Genomic DNA, 22,500 nt, shown 5'->3' with positions numbered 1-22,500 from the left:
CTGCTATAACTTCTTTAGTTCATGAAAAATAGAACTAAAGGCTATTTCACTAGGATGAGGAAGATAAAAACCAGAAAGGGAAGCCAGTCAGGATGTGCTCCACTTGGGAAGTTAAATAGTCAAAAGGATTTTTTTTTAATTACTTAATTAATTAATTTATTTATTTTTATCGTTGTAGTGTAGAAGTCGAAGCTAGATGGTGTAAAATTTGGAAGACTCAAGAGCGTGGGTATGAGAATAAATTAAGGCGTGCACATAGACGCAACATCCAGCTATGGATTGAAAGTGAAGATTGAGAAAGTGATAGGTTGCTGTCCGTGGGCTCGAACACCTGTGCTTTAGTGATAAAAGAGAGACGAGGTTTAGTAGAGGAGAGATAATGTTCCAAAAATTTAAGATTAGATTTAAGGCCATGAATGTTGCAAAAATTAATGTAGAATGAGCTGAAGGTGATGTCAAGACGCTTTGGCTCGATGCCAGAAGACTGCACTTTATGTATTCTGTCTTTCCGGAAGTCGATTCTGCTCACAGGATCACATGTGTAAAAAGAATAATAGACGAGACTAAGGGAACATCCACAAAACTCATGAGTGGAACTAGTCGATCGATCCTGCCGAGTTTTCAGACAGAGAGGATGCCGTGAGGCGCCTTGTCAGGAGGACTCGACAGAACTGATTATAAATGAGCAGTGATTTTTTTCTCTCTCTCTCTCTCTCTCTCTCTCTCTCTCTCTCTCTCTCTCTCTCTCTCTCTCTCTCTCTCTCTCTCTCTCTCTCTCTCTCTCTCCTATCTCTCTCTCTCTCTCTCTCTCTCTACAACGCCCTCTTCCCTTCCTCTATTACAGTCACAGAGCGTGAGGTCATCAAGGGCATCCTCGCGGTAAAAAACACTAAGAATCACTCCCTTGCCCTCGTCCGCTACATAAACAACATCAATCTGCAGAACCTTCGTCGAGCTGCGAACTTCATCGATATTGTTAACAGACAGATCGACGGGGAGGCCATGAAACTGCTCTCCGATCTCAGGGACGTGAGATTACCTGCAAGGATTGAAAGTACTAATTATCACAGGTGAGAGATTTTCACTGTTGTTTGCCTGATTGTTGAAGGCACTTTCTTCTTGCGTCACTGTCAGCCTGTGTCTGGCTGAGCTCTTCGTAAAGCGGACTGTATATCTCGGTGAGTTTAATACTATCTTGCTAGAGTAAAAGATTAAGGTGGCTGCACAGAAGACATTTTTCAGTAACAAGTATCACCCGTTTTTGCTTCTTATTTTGTACTTTTCTATTGAAAATGATTAGAAAGCAGCAGGACTGTAGCTTTTGGAGAAGAAATGGATAACGGTTTTGCTACTAATATGGTTTCTCAGATGAGTGCTCGAACACGCTCTCATTTGTTTTTTACCATAAAAAAAATAAAATAATTAAATAACACCATGATTTATTAGTAATATCATTGATACTGTTCTTTCAAATGCATTGTCTATAATTGTCGCAATATAATTTTGCCACCAAAACAAGTAACAATTAACAAAAATGGCTAACATGTTATAGAAAAATGCCTTGTACCGCCGCTTTTGCACGCAAACAGTTTCTTCACCAAGCCTGGTTAATTAGTATGACTTGTAGCGATTTAGATTTCTTATTATCTTGACCTCCATGAATCCTGGCACGACATACGGAATCTTGCCTATATGAAACAACTAGTTATGATGGTGGTCAGAGCTGTTTCAAGACGGCGTGCATTATAATCCTTTTAAATCGTTTACTGTGACATTCAAAATCATTTTGCAGTAATGTGTGTCTGATTTCCGTATGTACTTTCATATGCCATTGATTTTAAATGCACTTGATTGTCGTCAAAAGAAAATAATGCTTTCCTGGAGATTTTTTTTTTTTTTTAAATTCTGCCCTCCTCATTCTCCTCCAACCTACTCCACCTTCAGATACACGGTGGAGTGGATAGGGCGTGAGGGCCTGGCCAAAGAGACGCATGGGGAGTATCTACAGCAGTTCTGTACCGATTTCTACAAGGGCATGACCAAACTGATTGACCGCGCCATGAGGAAGGAGGACTCGTCAGCTCAAGGCCAAATCATAACCGAGATCCTCCAACACCTTCACGCCTGCAAGAACTCGGTTACGGTAAGGGTTGCTGTGCCTCTGGCCTGAGGTGCTAACCCTTTGAGTGAGTGTAGGCGGATGGAGAAGGTCATGAGTATTTTAGAAGTATTTATTTATTTGTTCATTCACTTCTTTTTTACACGTCTACCGCAGAATATGCTGAACTGATACCATGTCATGTTTGGTGTTCTTGGAAATACATACAAGTGCGTGGGATTTATGCGAAATAACAAAGTAATAGAGGCATTGCACTCATATCACGTACGCAGATGAACTTTTCTCATGTGTGATGCAATGCATTTTTTGGGCGGCCTGCGTTAGGTCTACCTGAGCACCTCAGGGGTCCATGTGTGTAGCAGATGTCAAGAGTTTACATAATTTGCTTTCTTTATATATATATATATATATATATATATATATATATATATATATATATATATATATATATATATATATATATATATATATATATATATATATATATATATATATATATATATATATATATATATATATATATATATATATATATATATATATATATATATATATATATATATATATGAGATAACATTAATATTACTTTGAATGGAAGCAGTAAAAAGATAATTTTGTATAGCAAACTGACGAAAATCCTAGTAAATTACACTTATGAATTTGTAGCTTAGTAATTTTGTAATTCTATTATTAGCTCCTTCACTCGTATATTTTCATGCGACACAGGTGTTCTATGGGCGAGAAGAGGAGGTCAAGAAGGTGGAGGACTACATCAAGGGCCCCTCGGTGAACCCTCTGCTGCTGCACGGGGCGGGCGGCTGTGGAAAGACCTCTCTCCTTGCCAAGTGTGCTTCCAGCTGCGTGGAGTGGCTGTCACACACCAAGCCTATCCTGGTGATACGGTTCGTGGGCACCTCCCCAGAGTCCACGGCCCTCACGCCCCTGCTCACTTCCATCTGTCACCAGGTATGTGTTTGGGACAATAATTATAATTTTCTTTAGTGATTTTAAATTGATTCATCCATTTACTGAACCCTTTATTTATGACAATATGACATCTACTTTAATTTGAATAACCTTTTCCGATTTTACTGAGCAAGAATTAAAGCACAGGCTCTGGAAAATTTGAACTGCTTCAACATTTTTGGCTTTCTGTTACATCGTTCAAAATTATGACCTGAGCTTGTCAAGCATGAGAAACCATAGTAGTCCAGTGATTCATTTTGGCACAACAACTATGCTACCATATGGTGCTGCGTTAATATTACTGTGGTAAGTTCAAATGAAGAGCATGTCCAGTAGCCTATCCTAATTATCCTTTAAAAGTTTACCATGAATTACGTAACCACTGGTTTACTGAAGAAAACTGGAACGTAGTCATAGTATTAATGATAATTTATTTGCTTACGTCAACAATATATGGTGGTAGTCAGAAGCTTACACATAAACAATTATCATTGAGCGCATCATGTCAGTAAGCACCTCATCTACGTAAAGCCATTGCACGGATGGAGTGAAAACTATGGGGGAATGCTCCTGCTACACTCTTCAATCTCCAGTGATGAGAGGCTCATCAGTATTATTATGTGATGAATAAAAGTCAAAGGAGGCCATTGCTTTTGTCGTCAATATTTTGAGAGAGAGAGAGAGAGAGAGAGAGAGAGAGAGAGAGAGAGAGAGAGAGAGAGAGAGAGAGAGAGAGAGAGAGAGAGAGAGAGAGAGAGAGAGAGAGAGAGCTTGGACTGATTTTTTATATAATACAACTTCCCTTTCTACAGACTGCACGGTGTCTTACATCCTGCCTTCGTCATCTTATTTTTACACCTACACCCTGTACTTCGTTTTCTTTTTGCATAGTTACCTCACTTACAAACTGCTGTCTTGTTCCTATTCTACATGTTCCTATTAAAATTTCTAACTCATATATATATATATATATATATATATATATATATATATATATATATATATATATATATATATATATATATATATATATATATATATATATATATATATATATATATATATATATATATATATATATATATATATATATATATATATATATACAAGTGAAAATATGAAAAAAAAACAAAGGGAAGATCCAAAATAAATTATCGATACCTTCATTTAGTATGTGCTACTTTTTTCCTAATTTAAAGTGTGTGATGTATTTTCATTTTCCTGATGCCATTTATTATTTATCTATTTTTTTTTTTTTTTCCAAGAACACTAATATTTTTTGCTGTGTCTCTCCCCCTGCAGATGTAGTGCCTTCACTCCCTCTAATATTTTTTTGCTGTGTTTCTCTCCCTGCAGATGCAGCGCCTTCTCTGCCTTCTTTTTTAATCAATCATACATTCTTCCTGCAGATATCTTATAACTATATGCTGCCTTTCGAGGACATCCCTGACGACCTGGTTCCTCTCACCGCACACCTGAAGGAGCTCCTGAACTGCGCCACGTCACAAATGGTGAGTGAAGCAAGAGTAGTAGTAGTAGTAGTAGTAGTAGTAGTAGTAGTAGTAGTACTAGTAGTAGTAGTAGTAGTAATAATAATAATAATAATAATAATAATAATAATAATAATAATAATAATAATAATAATAGAGAAACAATAGAGTTATTTGTTAGTAAAGTTATTTGCTCATAGGCACCATTACCATGAATGTAGTGTAGGTAGTAATACTCCCAAAACTTGGTGAAATCACGATTGAATAATCCAGTTTCACCAACCAAAGAAGGAATGGTGCACTCCATCATGCCTTCCTGCAAGATATGATGGTTTTATGATTTCCTCAGTCCTCATATCGGTGATGCATAAATTGAATTTTTCATCAATCGACCAAGTTTAATTGAAAGAAAAATAATAAAATGTATCTCATCTTGATCAATACCATCAGCACATTTATTTATTTATTTATTTATTTATTTATTATTATTATTATTATTATTATTATTATTATTGTTATTATTATTATTATTATTATTATTATTATTATTATTATTATTGTTATTATTATTATTATTATTATTATTATTATTATTATTATTATTATTATTATTATTATTATTATTATTATTTTTCATTTCAAGAATATCACTGTTTTCACTTTTGCCATCTGTTCCTCGGTAAAAAATTTTACCTTTTCGTCCTACAATTAACATCCTTCCAAAAAGTGTCCATGCCTTTATTTCTAGACTTACACTCAATGATTAATTAAATTTTTCGTAATTAATTTTGTTTGTAGTCATTTAAATAAATTTTAGTGTTCTACTTTCTCTTATATTTCTGTGTTTCACTGAGTCTCTCATCTTACCACTTCTAAGTCACTGCAAGTATTCCTCTCTGGCTCTTGAAGGTGTTTGACTCTTCTGCTGCAGCAGCAGCAGTAGCAGCAGCAGCAGCAATAATAACACTAGATACGATATTCATGAATTACGACCAGTCTCATGGTTTCCTCTCCGCTTCTGCTTCTTACTTTGCAGCCGTTGCTTATTTTTCTGGATAGTGTGGACCAAGTGACAGGGGCGACGGATGCCAACAGGATGTCTTGGATACCCACTCGCCTTCCGCCCAATGTGAAGGTGAGCGACACGCGTCTTCAGGTTTTCAGGATCATTGTTCTTCTTCGTTTCCCGTTATTTATTTATTTATTTTTTTCCACTGCAGATTTCATTTGATTTTGCGCCTTAATTATTTATACGTTCCATTACTTCAAATCATGGTGGCCAATATTTCTTTCCTTTTTAGATTTTCCATTACTGGTTTCGTATGCAGTTGTGATAGACGATAGCGAATTGGTTAGAGTTTTGTTCCTCACCCAGTCGAAGACGGTTTGGACTTGTTCTCATTTTCATAATGGTTCTTATTCTTTTCCGTATTGATAGGAATCCATTACAGAAGAAGACACTTCAGAAGATGTTTTTCATCTCCTGAAGTGTCTTCTTCACTTCAATTTCAATTTCTTTCAATTTTTCAATTTATATTCAATTTCTTCGTCTAATCTCCCGTCCTCTGTACCGTAGCTTCCCAAGCACCAAACTCTTCTCGCGTTTTTAATCACCTTGTTAATTGATCTTACACTGCACCTAAGAACCTGTGCCTTCTTACTGACTACCAGTACTTGCCTTTTGTTCACATTATTTTTTTTTTTTTCTTATGTAGGAGGGACACTGGCCAAGGGCAACAAAAATCCAATAAAAAAAAAAAAAAAAAGTCCACTGAGATGCCAGTCTCAGAAAAGGGTCCAAAGTGGTAGTCAAAAATTAAAGGATAAGTGTCTTGATACCTCCCTCTTGAAGGAATTCAAGTCATGGGAAGGTGGAAACACAGAAGCAGGCAAGGAGTTCCAGATTTTATCAGAGAAAGGGATGAATGATTGAAAATACTGGTTAACTCTTGCATTAGAAAGGTGGACAGAATAGGGGTGAGAGAAAGAAGAAAGTCTTGTGCAGCGAGGGCGCGGGAGGAGGGGAGGCATGCAGTTAGCAAGATCAGAAGAGCAGTTAGCATGAAAATAGTGGTAGAAGATAGCTAGAGATGCAACATTGCGGCTGTGAGAGAGAGGCTGAAGACAGTCAGTTAGAGGAGAGGAGTTGAGACGAAAAGCTTTTGATTCCACCCTGTCTAGAAGAGCGGTATGAGTGGAACTCCCAGATATGTGAAGCATACTCCATGCATGGACGGATATCAGTATCACCAGTATCAACAGTATCACCTCTGTTATGCGCTCTGCATACAAAGGCAGGTCTCTGACACGGAAGCAGTAGTCATTCCAAGGAAAATCTGCAAAATACCTCCTCAGGTACCCCCAACTAGTAAAGGCAAAACGCCAGAGGCAGCTTGGCTTAGGGGGATCCTGAGGAGGGATTGGAGCGATAGGACAAGATACAAATATGAGATTGTGATCGGAGAAACCCAACGGAGAAGAAAGGGTGACAGCATAAACAGAAGGATTAGAGGTCAGGAAAAGGTCAAGAATGTTGGGCCTATCTCCAAGACAGTCAGGAATACGAGTTGCACCAATTGCTCTAGGTCGTGGAGGATAGCAAAGTTGAAGGCTAGTTCACCAGGATGGTCAGTGAAGGGAGAGGGAAGTCAAAGCTGGTGAACATTGAAGTCTCCAAGAATGGAGATCTCTGCAAAAGGGAAGAGAGTCAGAATGTGCTCCACTTTGGTAGTTAGGTAGTCAAAGAATTTCTTATAGTCAGAGGAGTTAGGTGAGAGGTATCCACCACAGATAAATTTAGTTTGAGAGTGACTCTGTAGTCGTAGCCAGATGGTGGAAAATTCCGAAGATTCAAGAGCGTGGGCACGAGAGCAGGTTAAGTCGTTGCGCACATAAACGTAACATTAAACTTTGGATTGAAAATGAGGATAGAGAAAGTAGGAGAAAACAGAAAAGGGGCTACTGTCAGTTGCCTCAGACACCTGTGTTTCATTGAGAAAAATAAGATGAGGTTTAGAAGAGAAGACGTGGTGTTCTACAGATTGAAAATTAGATCTTAGACCGCGAATGTTGCATTAGTTAATGAAAAAAAAAGTTGAGGGTGGGGGGGGATGTCAAGACACTTAGGGTCGTTGTCAGAAGGACAGTCCAACCTGGGGACATTTTTGGTCCCCTCCCCAGATGGGGACTCCGAGGCTGGTGTAGGAGTCGCCATGATAATTTTGAATTTTTGAGTGAAGGGTGTGTGTGTGTTATTAGGTGCTTGTAGTTTTGTGTGGAGGAAGAGAGTTGTCTTTTGAGGGCATGCTGTGACTGCCCCCTTGTGTTATGAGACACAAAGGAAAACGTTCAGTGAGGTCAAAGCTGGGTTTAATGATAAGTTCACAGCACCCCCTGATCCAGTGGTTTAGACCTCACTGGGAGTAATTATTGTTTCTGCAGGTGCCTACTGCCTGCTCCACGAATTGTTATGTTTTTTTCTTCCCCTGTCTCTTTTATCACTATCAAGTTATCTTGAAACTTCTTCTGAATGTCAGTAATCAGCACCGTATCACTAGCGTATCTTATAATGCTTAAATTTAATCTTTAATGCTAAATATTTCCCGTCCTTCAAGTAATCTCACAATCATCTCCTTATACAGGGAAAACAGACCCGGGGGCTGCATCCCTGTATTTTCCTCTTCTTAATAGTGATCCAGTCACTCTGATCTCCCACTCTTACTGCCACTTTCTAATTCCAATATAACTTGTATAATTTTTATTCTTACCTCCTTTACATTCTATCCAAATTTCTTCAACATATAGATTAAATCTTCATGTTTCACTTCATAAAATATTTTCTCATTACATGTAAAAGACAAGTACAAATCTTTCTTCATCTCTATGCTATGTTCACCTGAAGTTTAGCGTAAGCTTTTCGCCTCATCAACTCCTCACTCCGACTGACCCTTCAACCTCTCTCACTTCGCTGCAGTACTGTATCTTTTGTTGTCTTATATCGCTATCTTTATGCTGATTGCTGTTTAGAATTTGCTAACTGCATGCCTCTTCCCTTCCCACAGCCTCGCTAACTCCGTTGTTGTTGTTGCTGTTATCGTCGTCGTCATCCTTTCACAAGATGACGCTGTCAGTTTTTCTGATGAATACAAAGATATTGAGATAAATCCGTTAGTTTTTTGTTTTCGAGCACCAACATGGCAAAGAAATGTATCAGCTTTGTGGGACTGATGATGCTATAAAAAGTAATAAGTAAATCAGTAAATATGTAAATAGATACACAATAATAAATAATGATGAAATTATAGTTTGTTAAGTACATTTTCTCGGTACTCCGATAAATAAGTGAAAGTACGGACAAATCTTGGACTAGTAAGGTGGACGGAGTGAAAATGATAGAAATTTTTTATTTATTTATTTAATTAATTAATTATTTTTTTTACCAAGGAACAGTAAGAAAAGAAGAAGAAGAAGAAGAAGAAGAAGAAGAAGAAGAAGAAGAAGAAGAAGAAAAAGTGATAGTAATACTAGTAGTTCTTGTTGTAGTTGTAATATACCAGCCTAGCACCAGCAGCATAATTATACAACAATAATGGTAGTTTTGTCGCAGATCGTGGTATCGTGCGTATCAGAGGAGGGGGACCCGGAGCTCTCTAAGGACTACATCTTGCTGAGGCGGATGATTGACAACGTGGACAACTTTCTTGAGGTTACAGCACTAGGCGAGGACCTCGCCATGGACATTATCAAGTGAGTTAAATTGAGCGGCGAGGTTCGTTGTTGTTCTTCCAAGCGGCTTTGTGTAAGTAAGTGCTGCACATAAGAATCTTGTGTGCATAACAGGAGAGTTCTTAAGTGTTAACGTTAAAAAATGGGAACTTAAGGGAAGCAGCACCTGCAGGTGGAAGCGAAGCCCTGTATAATGCCCAAATATCAAGGTTCATGTAGCATTTTATGAAGCTTCAGCTTGATTTTCCAGTGTTGCGAAAGTCTTAAGTGGACATGGTATTTGTGATATTTCCTGCGGTTGGTTCTGTACTACAAACCAAAAGTGTAAACTTTTGTTCAGTATTTGAAAATTACAGCCTTAGAATTTTCTTCCACCTCGTGTAGTTGAAGTCACCAGCTTAAATTCGTAAAGAAAAAAAGAAAAAAAAAATCTGTGCCCTCGAAACGATTTATTCGACTGGTGATTATTGATTTTTTTAGAAATGCCCCTTGGTTGTCTTCATTTCAGATTACACCACTTATCACTTCAGATATCAAGCACATGCTCTGTACACGAAAGTCTTCTGTTTCAGTAATAACCACCATAATTATTACCACCTGCCTGTATGGCTGACTTGGCTCACCACTTAAATTTGGCCTGTTGAGTGAATCTCGCGTCAGTCACTTATAGTCTAGCCGACGAGAAGTAGAGACGGATGGAAAGAAGTTGGAAAAATTAGCAAATAGGGGGAAGAAGAAAAGCGACCATTAGGGAAGTATGAAGGAAGAGAAGAACATTAAAAGAGAGAACGATGGAATGCAAAAGGGAAGGAGGAAGAAGTGATAAAACGGAAGGAAGAGAGAGCCAAAGATAGGGAATGAGAGGACAAGATACAAAATTGATATGTTGTGGAAGAAAGAAGGAAGAAATAGAGAAAGAAGTATATCAGGATCATTATCTAGATAAGAGAGGGAGGAGGGAGCCACTGTCAGGTGAGAGAATAGGAAAGTGAAAATGGAAAGCTGAAAATAAGATAAGCAAAGTGTATATTTTCGTCGCCCAAGTATGCGAACAGGATCCTGGGATCAATACACACACACACACACACACACACACTGTACGTATCTCGCCGCAGGAAGTGGATGCACACAGCCAAAAGGGATCTCAATAACTACCAGTGGCGTGTAGTAAGCAATGCTATCTCTCGCTGTTCGCTGCCCATTTTCGTCAAGTTAGTCTTCGCTGAAATTTGCCGGTGGAAGAGCTACAGCAAGCCTCAGGACACCTATCTCGCCTCGAACGTCATGGACTCCATCATGATGCTCTTCTCCAAGGTGGAAGTCAAGGTGAGGAAAATATTTATGGGAGAAGTGCGAAGGAGGACAGAGAGAGAGAGAGAGAGAGAGAGAGAGAGAGAGAGAGAGAGAGAGAGAGAGAGAGAGAGAGAGAGAGAGAGAGAGAGAGAGAGAGAGAGAGAGAGTATGCTTGATTATTCTAATGATCATTGAAGTAGTGTTTATGATGATCATGTTCAAGCTATTTTATCTTCCATAATTTCCTCCTCTCACTATTCCCACTTTAATTCTTCTCTCTCCTCGCCACCTCCTTTCTCTCATCTCTGTTTCTCATTCATTATCGCCTTTCATCTCTACTTATCTTTTTTTCATGCCCTTTCCTGGGGAACACGTTCATCTCGACTTTACATTCACTCACCTCGGGACACATCCTTTGAATTCTGTCATTACCCCCTTTCATTCTAGCGCAGGGGTTTCCAACCTGGGGTACACGTACCCCCAGTGATGCATTTGCACTTCTCAGGGGGCACATAAGGTGTCAGAGAATGACCACTGCTGTGTTGTTGTAATCTGCAGTCAGATTGCACAATGTCGTGTTTTTTTTTTTTTCCAGTTTACTCATATTAGTAAGCAAAAGCGTCTAAATTATATGAAAAGTAGGGCGAATACCATTTGGTTTTCACAATTATGGAACTAACCGTGGCTGCAATCTGTGCTGGGCCGGAAAGGATCAGACACGGGACGTAATGATCATTGTAGATAATTATAAGAAAGATATATATGTAATGGATTAAGATATTTTCTAAATTACTTGAGTTTAGTTTATTGATGTTGTCACCTTTAAGATTCATATGCAGTCTACACATACAAATTTCATGATAAAATAATATAAAAATAAAACACTTCCATTTTTTTTATTATTAATTTACTTGTAGGTACATATGAACCCATAAAAATGTCCAAGGAGTACAGAGGAACTAAAACGTTGGGAACCCCTATTCTAGTGTCTTATCATGACTCCCTCCCTTAGCCATCAGCCCCTCCTGTGCCCACGCTCATCTCTCCCACGTCTCCTCTGCAGCATGGTCGCCTGCTGGTGTCACACGCCCTTGCCTACATCACCGCCAGTAAGAACGGTCTCTCTGAGTCTGAGTTGGAGGATCTTATCTCCCTCGACGACAAGGTGAGAGAGAGAGAGAGAGAGAGAGAGAGAGAGAGAGAGAGAGAGAGAGAGAGAGAGAGAGAGAGCCCAAACAGAATATCCTCTTTTCTTCCTACTTATTATTTGCCCCAAAGACAATATTTTTACAGCTTTCATTTCCCTGATTACCAATAAGCCTACTGTTTGTTTACTCTTCCTTATCTTTCACCTTATCTTCCAATCTCTTTTCTTTACTCATTTCCACAGAAGGATGTGCGACTGGCCATTTACCTGTTTCTTTAGCAATCATGTTGTAAGAGAATGATGAACAGAGAATGAATCATATGAACATACAAGCTATCATATTAACTATCCTGATAGTGGACCACATTCTCAAACACTTAACTCTCCTTTTGAACAGGCTCTGGTGAAAGTTGAAGGGTTTTCACGGGTGTTTTTTTTTTTTTTTTTTTTTTTTTGTCAATCTAGTGATAGTTCAACAGTTCATCATAAGCTGAATGATCATCTCTGCAACCTTTGGGAAATAATCCTGACGAAAGAAAGAAAGGTTTCAAAATAAGTGCCCAGACAATTTTCCTTCGTTTGGCGTCCCTTTGTGACTTGAACTCTGAGGCAGATATGCCTACAATAGCCATTCCTCTTCGGATTTGTTACGTTAGCCGTATGATTGTCTTTAAGAAAGGATACGAAGACCTATTTTGATTTTACTTAAGTGTTCATTATCGATCATAAAAGTTGTCACCTCATGAGAATCTTACGGAAAGCGTGGTTGACCTTGAATTGCATAGCACTGCCCATCCGCGGCTATTTAAAAGAGGCTGCGCCACCGAGGGAGTCCTCATTCCATTACACTACAGCTCAGACTTCACAGAATTCACTCACACTCACTACTTTAAGCGATCAGTGAGGTTAAGTACCGGTGGGTCTGAGTAGGACCTGGATGGGTGACTGTTCACCTCACTGTTTTCATAACCCTTGGCCCACCGTTGCAGTTTACTACTAAAAACGTTGACCCCGTGGAGTGCATATAGACAATTGACCACACTGCACTTGTGCAACGGGGCTCTCCCTCTTGGTTGAAAGCCCGTCCCTGTGCAGCTTCTTTTCTCCTCTTACTGTACTTAATTTTTGCCCTTAGTGTCCACTGGTGGTGTGAAGGTGAACCCCGCGGCTTACCAAGGGGGCCACCTTAGAAGGGCTGCTTTAAGCCCACCGGCCAGGTCTGGCAAAACTCGAATAGGTGTAGGCGAAGATCAGGTTGGCTGCGACGGCTATTAGTAGCCGGGTCATTAAACTGATCTGCATAGGCAGGCTCCTTTTATATTCTATCTTAGCTGTGTCGAGCATTCGGGCCTTAGCACCTAGTAGGATGCTAAAATGGCCAGAATTAAAATAAAGTGTGATGGCAATCCAAAGGAAAGACGAAACAAGTTAAAACTCCTTGAGATCCTCGCTCCGGCCGACGTCTACGCCACTGCCCTACATGAAGCTCACGACGGATACATAATTCATGCTGCCACGGACAAAGCTGACAAAATACTAGAACAGCAGTAACCCAGAAACTGAAAGACCAAGGATTCACGCCCATCCTCCCCCAGGAAGTAAAAGCACGAAGCACTATAATATGCTACAAGATAGAGCAAACGGCCTACGAGAAAGCTGAAATTAAAATATCCAAAGTTGCTTTACTCAAAACTCCAAGGTTCCCAGATCTACCGTTAATGATGCCCTAATACGAAATAGGTGAAATAAGTTGTATAATGTCTCACCTTAAAGTAGAAAAACCTGCAAAGGAGTCACTGGCATCTTTCCCTGAGGCTGAAAGTACAATTGCCTGTTCCTTTTTTTCTCCATTTATCTTCGTAACGCTTTCGACATTTACTCATTCTTAACTTCTGAGATAATTCTATAGAAGGCTCCCATTCATAGCAAGGCACTTCCTGTCTTGCTATGGATTGTTTTGCTAGAGGCCTGTCTGCTACCATGCCAGTTCAAAGTCTGTTTGCTCGGTTTTAATGATATTTAGTTCAGGGAACACTCTCTCAACTAAAGAATGTGACAGTGCCATTAAATCACAAACCTTGAGAGTTCGTCAAATTTGGATTGAGAGAGAGAGAGAGAGAGAGAGAGAGAGAGAGAGAGAGAGAGAGAGAGAGAGAGAGAGAGAGAGAGAGAGAGAGAGAGAGAGAGAGAGAGAGAGAGAGAGAATACAGCTGTCTCCCGCCCGTAGCTATCATGTCCTCCCCTCGGAGCCGTCATCCTATCCGACAAGTCACATTTTCGTGCACTTTTTGAAAGTCACCAGACTTTGACTGCATTATATTTGGTCTAATAATTCATGTATCACTTTCATCTTTTGTAATAGTTCACATAAAAATATTCTCATTCATTATATGCTTTCAGATTTAGGTTTTCGCCTTTTCTTTTTTTTCTTTTTTTTTTATGATGTCCATTGGAGTTTAAGGGTTAAAACTCCAAGATTTACTGGATCCTGACATAAAAACTCCAAGACTCAAAGATCAAGGTAAAAAAAAAAAAAAAAAAAGTCTTGTATAAAAAAACAACTTGTGGCAACACTGATCAACTAACTGAGGGCTCGGGTGACACCACAACCTACGCCACTTTCCCGCCACTTTCGGCTAATAGTGGTTCACATTGTTATCTTCACGGACGCCCAGGCATTTATACACGCATGTACACAATATCCCGCAAGGCACGTTCGTAACAATATTCATATTTTCCAACGAGTTATTTACGGTGGGCAGAAAACCGCAGAATGCATACTGTTTTATAGTCGAATATATTCAACACGTCCTAATCGAAAAGGGTGTATTGTGTGAAAAATTGTCAATGATGTCAATTAAATGGGCGTCATTTTTATGTTCAGCTTGACTTCATACGTCACCGTATACTGTGCACACCTATCAATTTGCTTTCTTGCCAGTAGCGGAGCCGTGATTGAGACATTGAACGATCACATCCTTTCAGTTTTTACTCACGAAATTTTTCACATATCTGGCCGAAGTGGACCATGTTCATGGAAAAGTAAGAGGAAGAATTCTTGATTATTAACATTGCTAGGGAAAACATCTTCACGGAAAGAGAACATCAATAAAAGTTAATCACCGGAGCCAGACGAAAACATTTCCCTCGTGCCACGAACATGCTTCGTGTAGCCATGACAAGTCAGTAGAAAACACGTGTGTAGTACCTAGTTTGTGAAGACAGGCCGGTGTAGTTCCAATATACAAAAGGGATATGGAAGTGAAATTATAAAGTTATTATCTTTTTAGTCCAATATTAGCTACAGTATGGTGGTCTTCCATAGCTGAAATAATATATGAACATGTACGGGGATATAACCATGAATTATTTGCTGACGCAATGATTTCATAAAAATGGAAATCGTGTCTCACAAATTTTTAATCTTTCTAGAACAGTGTGTATGAAGCTGCACAGAACAGTGTGTATGAGGCTGCACAGAACAGTGTGTATGAGGCTGCAAAGAACAGTGTGTATGAGGCTACACAGAACAGTGTGTATGAGGCTGCATAGAACAGTGTGTATGAGGCTGCACAGAACAGTGTGTATGAGGCTGCAAAGAACAGTGTGTATGAGGCTACACAGAACAGTGTGTATGAGGCTGCACAGAACAGTGTGTATGAGGCTGCAAAGAACAGTGTGTATGAGGCTGCACAGAACAGTGTGTATGAGGCTGCACATAACAGTGTGTATGAGGCTGCACATAACAGTGTGTATGAGGCTGCACAGAACAGTATGTATGAGGCTACGGATATTGACAAATTATGATATATATATATATATATATATATATATATATATATATATATATATATATATATATATATATATATATATATATATATATATATATATATATATATATATATATATATATATATATATATATATATATATATATATATATATATATATATATATATATATATATATATATATATATATATATATACTGTATTATATTATTATTTTTCATCCCCCTCTTAGCAGGTCGGAACTCCCATGAGTTACTGTAATCTCATTGTTATTCAGAAAATTGCTTTGTAGACTCTCTCTCTCTCTCTCTCTCTGTTATTGTATAAAGTGTGTGTGTGTGTGTGTGTGTGTGTGTGTGTGTGTGTGTGTGTGTGTGTGTGTGAGAATCATTAGGGCTACATGTTTTCCGTTGTACAGGTGTTAGATGACGTGTACCAGTACCACATGCCTCCAGTGAGGCGCATCCCGCCCCTCCTCTGGACCAGGATCAGGAACGACCTTCCCAACTACCTGTCAGATTGCGAGGCTGATGGGGTGTCCGTGCTGAATTGGTATCACAGGTACGGCTTCTCTCCCCCACACTCGATAATCGGCCTAACTCTTCTCCATCCCACTCAAAACGCGGCCCAACTCTTCTCCCCCCTACTCCAAACTCGGCCAGCTCTTTCTCCACTCCATAATCGGCCCAGCATTTTACTGCAATGTGCCGAGCTTCTGTACCTTATATTTTTTTTTTTTTGGTGTACTTGATGAATTAAAGTGTCACTCGTTAATCCTCCTTCCCTTCTGTTTTGTTAGTGGGAAATTTTATTATGAAATATGGATATGTTTCCTAATTAATTTTTTTTACTTACCTTTGTTTTACTTTTTTTTTTTATTTTACATTTTTTTTTCTTGTTTTTCACAGTTTATGCACTTTTACTTCCCTCTCCATCTCTGAACTATTTCCTTTACAGTTTTATTGTGTTTGTCATTTCTTTATTTTCTTCTTTTCAGCAAATATCTCTGTTTCATAATTATCGTAATCTTTTATTGCGTTTTTTTTATTAAGTAGTTTTCACACACACACACACACACACACACACACACACACACACACACACACAAACTAGCTTACTAAATAAATGATCATCTGAGTATCTTTCGCATCAGTACCAAATGACTGTAACCGGTCAGTGGTGGTAAGCAGCGTGAGAGTCGCTCTTCAGATATGTTTGAGTTTTTAAAGTGCGCATATTTTCTTTAGTTTTGCTCGTACACACCTTGGTGAGCACCAAGAATATTTAATTGAAGGTAACTTTTCTCCTATCATTGTAGAATTAATCTTCCAGCTCAGCCTTATTCTTTATCCCAAATTACACTCACTTTCTGTAACTTGAATATTCCCCGCCTCGACCCAACTGCGTGAGGATGTTGGGCTTAATTAACAGCCAGTCTGCGATACAGTGAGCTATGTGTGTGTGTGTGTGTGTGTGTGTGTTTGTTGGTCTTATTCTGTCGGTGAGAGAGAGAGAGAGAGAGAGAGAGAGAGAGAGAGAGAGAGAGAGAGAGAGAGAGAGAGAGAGAGAGAGAGAGAGAGAGAGAGAGCTACTTCAGCAATGTTAAGTTGCTGATGAATTGTTGCTATTTGTCTTATGAATTCTCTTTTTACAGCAGGTATCGCACCGAGGAACTCTTCAAACGATAAACAACCAGTAACGTTTCGTTCCGTGAGGAGATTCCTAGAATAAAAACGAAATCCTGTAAGTAATTCATCTTTTGGTGCTGCGTCTGCTGTAAGAAGGAGTTTGTAATCCATAATTAAAAAGCACATTAAAAACTTTGAGGCCAGTTGCCTCAGACAAACCTGTGTGGTCCCGGGGAACTGGCGCCGGAGAGAGCTTCACCACGAAGATGAGGCTTGTGCGCCTCTAGTGACCACGGAGGAGGGGAGGCGCGAGTGGTACTACTGGAAGACCTGCCAGTGTCAGGTGTTAGACATGTTGGGTGTTTGCCCACGTAGTGAGCCACCCATTTTTATTCCTGTTACTACAGGCACTACTACTCCTTGCCAAGAGTGGAGAGGGCAGTAAGGAGGTAGAAGATCGGGCAGTGTTAGTAGAAGGTAATATTTTAAATAGCCGGTTGAGAGAGGACAGAAGTTTGAAGCTCCAGTTTGTTGTGCCATCTGTAGTTAATGTTAATAATAATATAATAATAATAATAATAATTAATATTAATAGTAAACGATTTATTAAACAATAATAAGCAGCTCGAGAGCTGAAAAATATACATATACATGTGGTTAATATGTACTGATACTAATGAAATACTTAAGATAATACTTAAGCTAATACATATGAAATGTGCACTTGAGATTACTTTGAGTTCATTATTTATGATTTTCACTATTGTTGGGATGGCACTGTTTTTGTACCTGTCTGTACGGGCACGTATAGGAACCAGTTTATTTTAGTGTCTAACATTGTGGCGAGGTGGAGACGCGGCTTTGGGAAGGAGGCACGTACGCAGGTAGCAAGTAGCAACCCTGTATTTGGCCGTTTTGGAGTCGGATTGACTCGGGAGCAGTTGAGGCAGTTTTGGTGGACTGTTGTGAGCACATTTGTTGGATGTAGCCGCGTTGTTCGGGCTGGTAAGCCTGATTACCTCTTGCCTGGGACCCCTCTCCCCTGTGCTATAGGTGGTTTTATTTTCCCTGGTATGGGGATTGTAGGAGATATTGTTAACCCGATTCCTCCTTCTGGTTGGAGCTGTGAGAATGTTGCAGCTGACGTGAGCGTCACGGCGCAGCGTCGAGAGGCAGTACTGAGTGAGGCTGTCATCCTCGGTCTGTCCTTTTCTTATAATCTAAACAGGAAACTTCACATCTCATCTCTAGCTAAAACAGCTTCTATGAAGTTAGGTGCTCTGAGTCGTTTCCACCAGTTTTTCTCACCCTCACAGCTGCTAACTCTGTACAAGGGCCTTATCCGTCCATGTATGGAGTATGCTTCACATGTCTGAGGGGTTCCACTCATACCGCTCTTTTAGACAGGGTGGAATGAAAAGCTTTTCGTCTCATCAACTCCTCTCCTCTAACTGGCTGTCTTCAGCCTCTTTCTCATCGCCGCAATATTGCATCTCCAGCTATCTTCTACCGCTATTTTCATGCTAATTGCTCTTCTGATCTTGCTAAATGCATGCCTCCCCTCCTTCCGCAGCCTCGTTGCACAAGATTTTCTTCTTTCTCTCACCCCTATTCTGTCCACCTCTCTAATGCAAGAGTTAACCAGTATTCTCAATCATTCATCCCTTTCTCTGGTAAGCTCTGAAACTCCCTGCCTACTTCTGTATTTCCACCTTCTTATGACTTAAACTCCTTCAAGAGGGAGGTTTCAAGACACTTATGTTTCAATTTTCGACTACCATTTCGGATCCTATTCGGGGACCGGCATCTCAGTGGGCTTTTTTGTCAAATTTTTGTTGCCCTTGACCGGTGTCCCTCCTACATAAAACACACACACACACACACACACACACACACACACACACACACACAGACACACACACACACACATATATATATATATATATATATATATATATATATATATATATATATATATATATATATATATATATAGTCAGACTTTCACTACCGAATGTGGTCGTGATGATGCATGCGAAACACGCGTATTTCAGGCGTAAAATATTTTTTGTTTGTTTATTGTGACTATTGAGTACTAATGAGTTCATAATCCTGTGTGTGTGTGTGTGTGTGTGTGTGTGTGTGTGTGTGTGTGTGTGTGTGTGTGTGTGTGTGTGTGTGTGTGTGCGTGCGTGCGTGCGTGCGCGCGTGCGTGCGTGCGTGCGTGCGCGCGGGAGTGCGCGTGGGTGTGTGCATGTGTGTGTGCGCGCATGTGCATATGGGCGTTTGTGACATTATTAATCATGTAAAAGGACGAGTGAGTTAAATATTGCTGACAGTGAATAATATAATTGTAAAATATATGAGTACATGTATAAGTACCGCACTATAGTAGAGCATAACGGCATTTAATCACGTTTTTTCTTCGATTCGATAACCGCTGGCTTAACAGCTAACGATACTAAATTTATTTATTTGTTTATTTTTTATTTATTAATTTTTTTTTTTTTTTTTTTATAGCAGCACATGATTGGCTTCTTGTCTTTCGTATATTCTCTGAATGACTTGTTAACCCTTGCATCCGTCTTACTTTTCGCTCTTGCTGTGTCACTTATTTAGTCCCTGATTTATACTTTCTAGTGGTGTCCTTCATTGTCGTCTTTCCTTTCTCTTCCCTCCTTTCAGACAATTCAACGAAGCTGCACGAAAGCGATACTTCACCAACCAGAATCAGGCCATGTACTTCTACTCGATGATCGCTGACTATTTCCTGGGTATGTGGGGCGGAGGAGTGCCCAAGCCCTTCAAGTACACTGAAATCCAGCGACACAGGTGATTACTTGGGCTCACAAATACAGGTAGGAGTGTGTGCACAAAGACATCTCCGAAGTGTCTTAATGTCCGAGCGTTATCTTAGGTGACCCCTTGTCTGCACGCCAGCCTGCCGCCACACAACATCAAAGAATTTTAGGGGAGAAATATAAGGAAATTTATCAAAACTGTTAATGTTCGGTTATTATCGCGTGTATTATACTACTACTACTACTACTACTACTACTAATAATAATAATAATAATAATAAAGAACAATAGCAGCTGAATGAGTGATTGATTGCGGGATTATTAATTAGATTGAGGTGTCTAGCACCTTCTTATTGTAGGAAAACAATTTTGTTCCTGAGTGAGGAAAGAGCAAATATGAGCGAAATAGATAATCTGTTTGTGAGACCCCTGACGTCAGGAAAAGATAAAGGAAGTTATGCATGGAAATAGTAACAGGGGAAAAAAAAATGTTGCTTCAGGCCTTGCGTGAGAGTTGTGGTGGCATGGGTGTATTTGATTTGCGGCGAGGTTCGTTTCTTCATATTACTGCGGTAAATGCTCCTGCCCTCTGCTCACCAACAACTGCATAACCACGAAATTATCATCTATCGAAATCTCCGGAAGAGAATATAATCAATTAGTCTATTTAATCCCTCAAATTATTATCTCTCCTTTTCACTGTGAAAGAGACGGCACCGCTGCTCCAAGATATGACAGCCTGCAGCACAACGGAAGTCCTCATCATGTGTCCCGCCCTCAGGTTCAATCTCAAGAGCAAGGAGGGCTTAGCGGACAGGAAGGTGCCTGCTCAACCCCTCGTGTACTACAACAAGGAGGGCAAGATTACCCGCTACAATCTTAGGAAGGTATTGCCACATATTCACAGAAATTTTATTTGATTCAAGGAAGCTATGGTGGCTTTTGTCACTATTGTTATTAGTATGTCTGAAACCTTATGTGATTCCACACACACACACACACACACACACACACACACACACACACACACACACACACACACACACACACACACACACACACACACACACACACACACACACACACACACAAATCTTTGGGCTTACTTCTTTGTAGTATATCCCCTGTTCACCTAGCAGTGATTAGGTACCTGATATAAGTCGGGAGCTGTGGCCCGCTGTTTAAGTAGGAGAAACTCGAAAGAAAAAAAAAAAAATACACACGGGATGGCCTGATAATCCCGTGCCTAGTTTACTAGGTTGACCGGCGCCATCTAACAGCCACAGTATTAAATTGCAAGATACTTCCTTTGGGTTAATGTATATTTGAGATGTTACATGTATATTAGTAAATAAGTTAATATGTAACATTTTTTTTTTTTTTTGGATTTTCAGCTATAAGGCTGGAAGATTACTAAACCGAATGTTATTGTTATTATTATTTCACACACTCACACCTTGCTCTCATACTCACGCAGTTTGGAGAGTTGCCTTTCCACCTGGTGCGTGCGCGGCGCTTTGAGGACCTGTACACACACGTGCTCTTCAACTACCAGTGGCTGCACGCAAAACTGAGCTCGTGTCCGCTGCAGGCTGTGCTCTCGGATTTCGAGGACGCGTCAGCACACATCGATGATCGAGATCAAATCAGGCATGTGCTTTCCGCCTTATACGTTTAATGTATTCCCTGCAGTGTTAGTCAAAGGTTAGCATAAATTATTTTGAATTAGATTTTGGATGAAAATATGGAAAACTCGAACTGGGTAAGTAAAGGCACCGTCACACTCGCACATTTTCCGTCTTTTTTTTTTTTTTTTTATCAACACCGGTTTCCGTCAACTTTTGCCTCGTTCCGTCGTCTTTTTCCGTCTGCATCGTCAAACGGAAGTGATTGTCTTCACGGAGGAGGGTTATCGTCAACCTCTGTTGTCAAATGAAATTGCATTGTTTATGATATAAAGATATGTTAAGTAAAAAAAAAAAAAAATTGAAATTAAAGATTTTAGATAAAGGAAAATGTAAAATTGCTTAATTTCATGTCGTTATATCTAACTTGTGGATATATAACAGCAAACAGTGGCTTGCAGGACTCGATAGATATTTACATTTATGGAAGGTCTCTGTTTCTCTATTCCTGCACTCTAAATATCATTTTACCTCATTTGACTCGTCTTCAATTTACAAAACTTGTAATAAAGTGCATAGCAGCGACTGCTTGCCTGTGCGTCAGAGCAGCCATGTTTGTTTACTGTCGACGAAAGTGCAGGTGAACGGCTGGCTGTGTGACGAAGCGCGATCAAGAAATTGTCGATTTTCAGAGTTAAAAAAAGGTTGACGAAAAATGTGTTAATGTGACGGCGCTTTAACGGATAAGGGTTCCATGAGTGTGGCGCACTTTAAACCTTTAAACATAGATTCTTGAAGTAAATATGAGTAAGCACAGGAGAAGAACATGTCAACGTCCTGGAATAAAGTATTAGAAATGGTACTATAGTACTTAAAGTAGTAGTAGCAGTAACTGTAGTAATAACAGTAGTA

General features: G+C 39.5%; 1 protein-coding gene across 1 annotated transcript in view; it reads left to right on the top strand.

The window, feature by feature from the left end:
* Positions 1 to 22,500, top strand: part of LOC135093148 (NACHT and WD repeat domain-containing protein 2-like) — a 92,461-nt gene that overhangs the window by 36,538 nt on the left and 33,423 nt on the right. The window contains 12 exon segments of the mRNA XM_063992059.1: positions 845 to 1,070; positions 1,945 to 2,143; positions 2,846 to 3,085; positions 4,495 to 4,596; positions 5,612 to 5,710; positions 9,182 to 9,321; positions 10,416 to 10,626; positions 11,657 to 11,758; positions 15,953 to 16,095; positions 19,848 to 19,994; positions 20,745 to 20,850; positions 21,441 to 21,613. Coding sequence (XP_063848129.1) covers positions 845 to 1,070; positions 1,945 to 2,143; positions 2,846 to 3,085; positions 4,495 to 4,596; positions 5,612 to 5,710; positions 9,182 to 9,321; positions 10,416 to 10,626; positions 11,657 to 11,758; positions 15,953 to 16,095; positions 19,848 to 19,994; positions 20,745 to 20,850; positions 21,441 to 21,613 — 1,888 coding nt within the window.

This window comes from Scylla paramamosain, chromosome 42 (genome assembly GCF_035594125.1).
Source record: "Scylla paramamosain isolate STU-SP2022 chromosome 42, ASM3559412v1, whole genome shotgun sequence".
In the NCBI taxonomy this organism is placed as follows: Eukaryota; Metazoa; Arthropoda; class Malacostraca; order Decapoda; family Portunidae; genus Scylla; species Scylla paramamosain.
The sequence above is the reverse complement of the archived record's forward strand: the minus strand, read 5'-3'. Positions and strand labels throughout refer to the sequence as shown.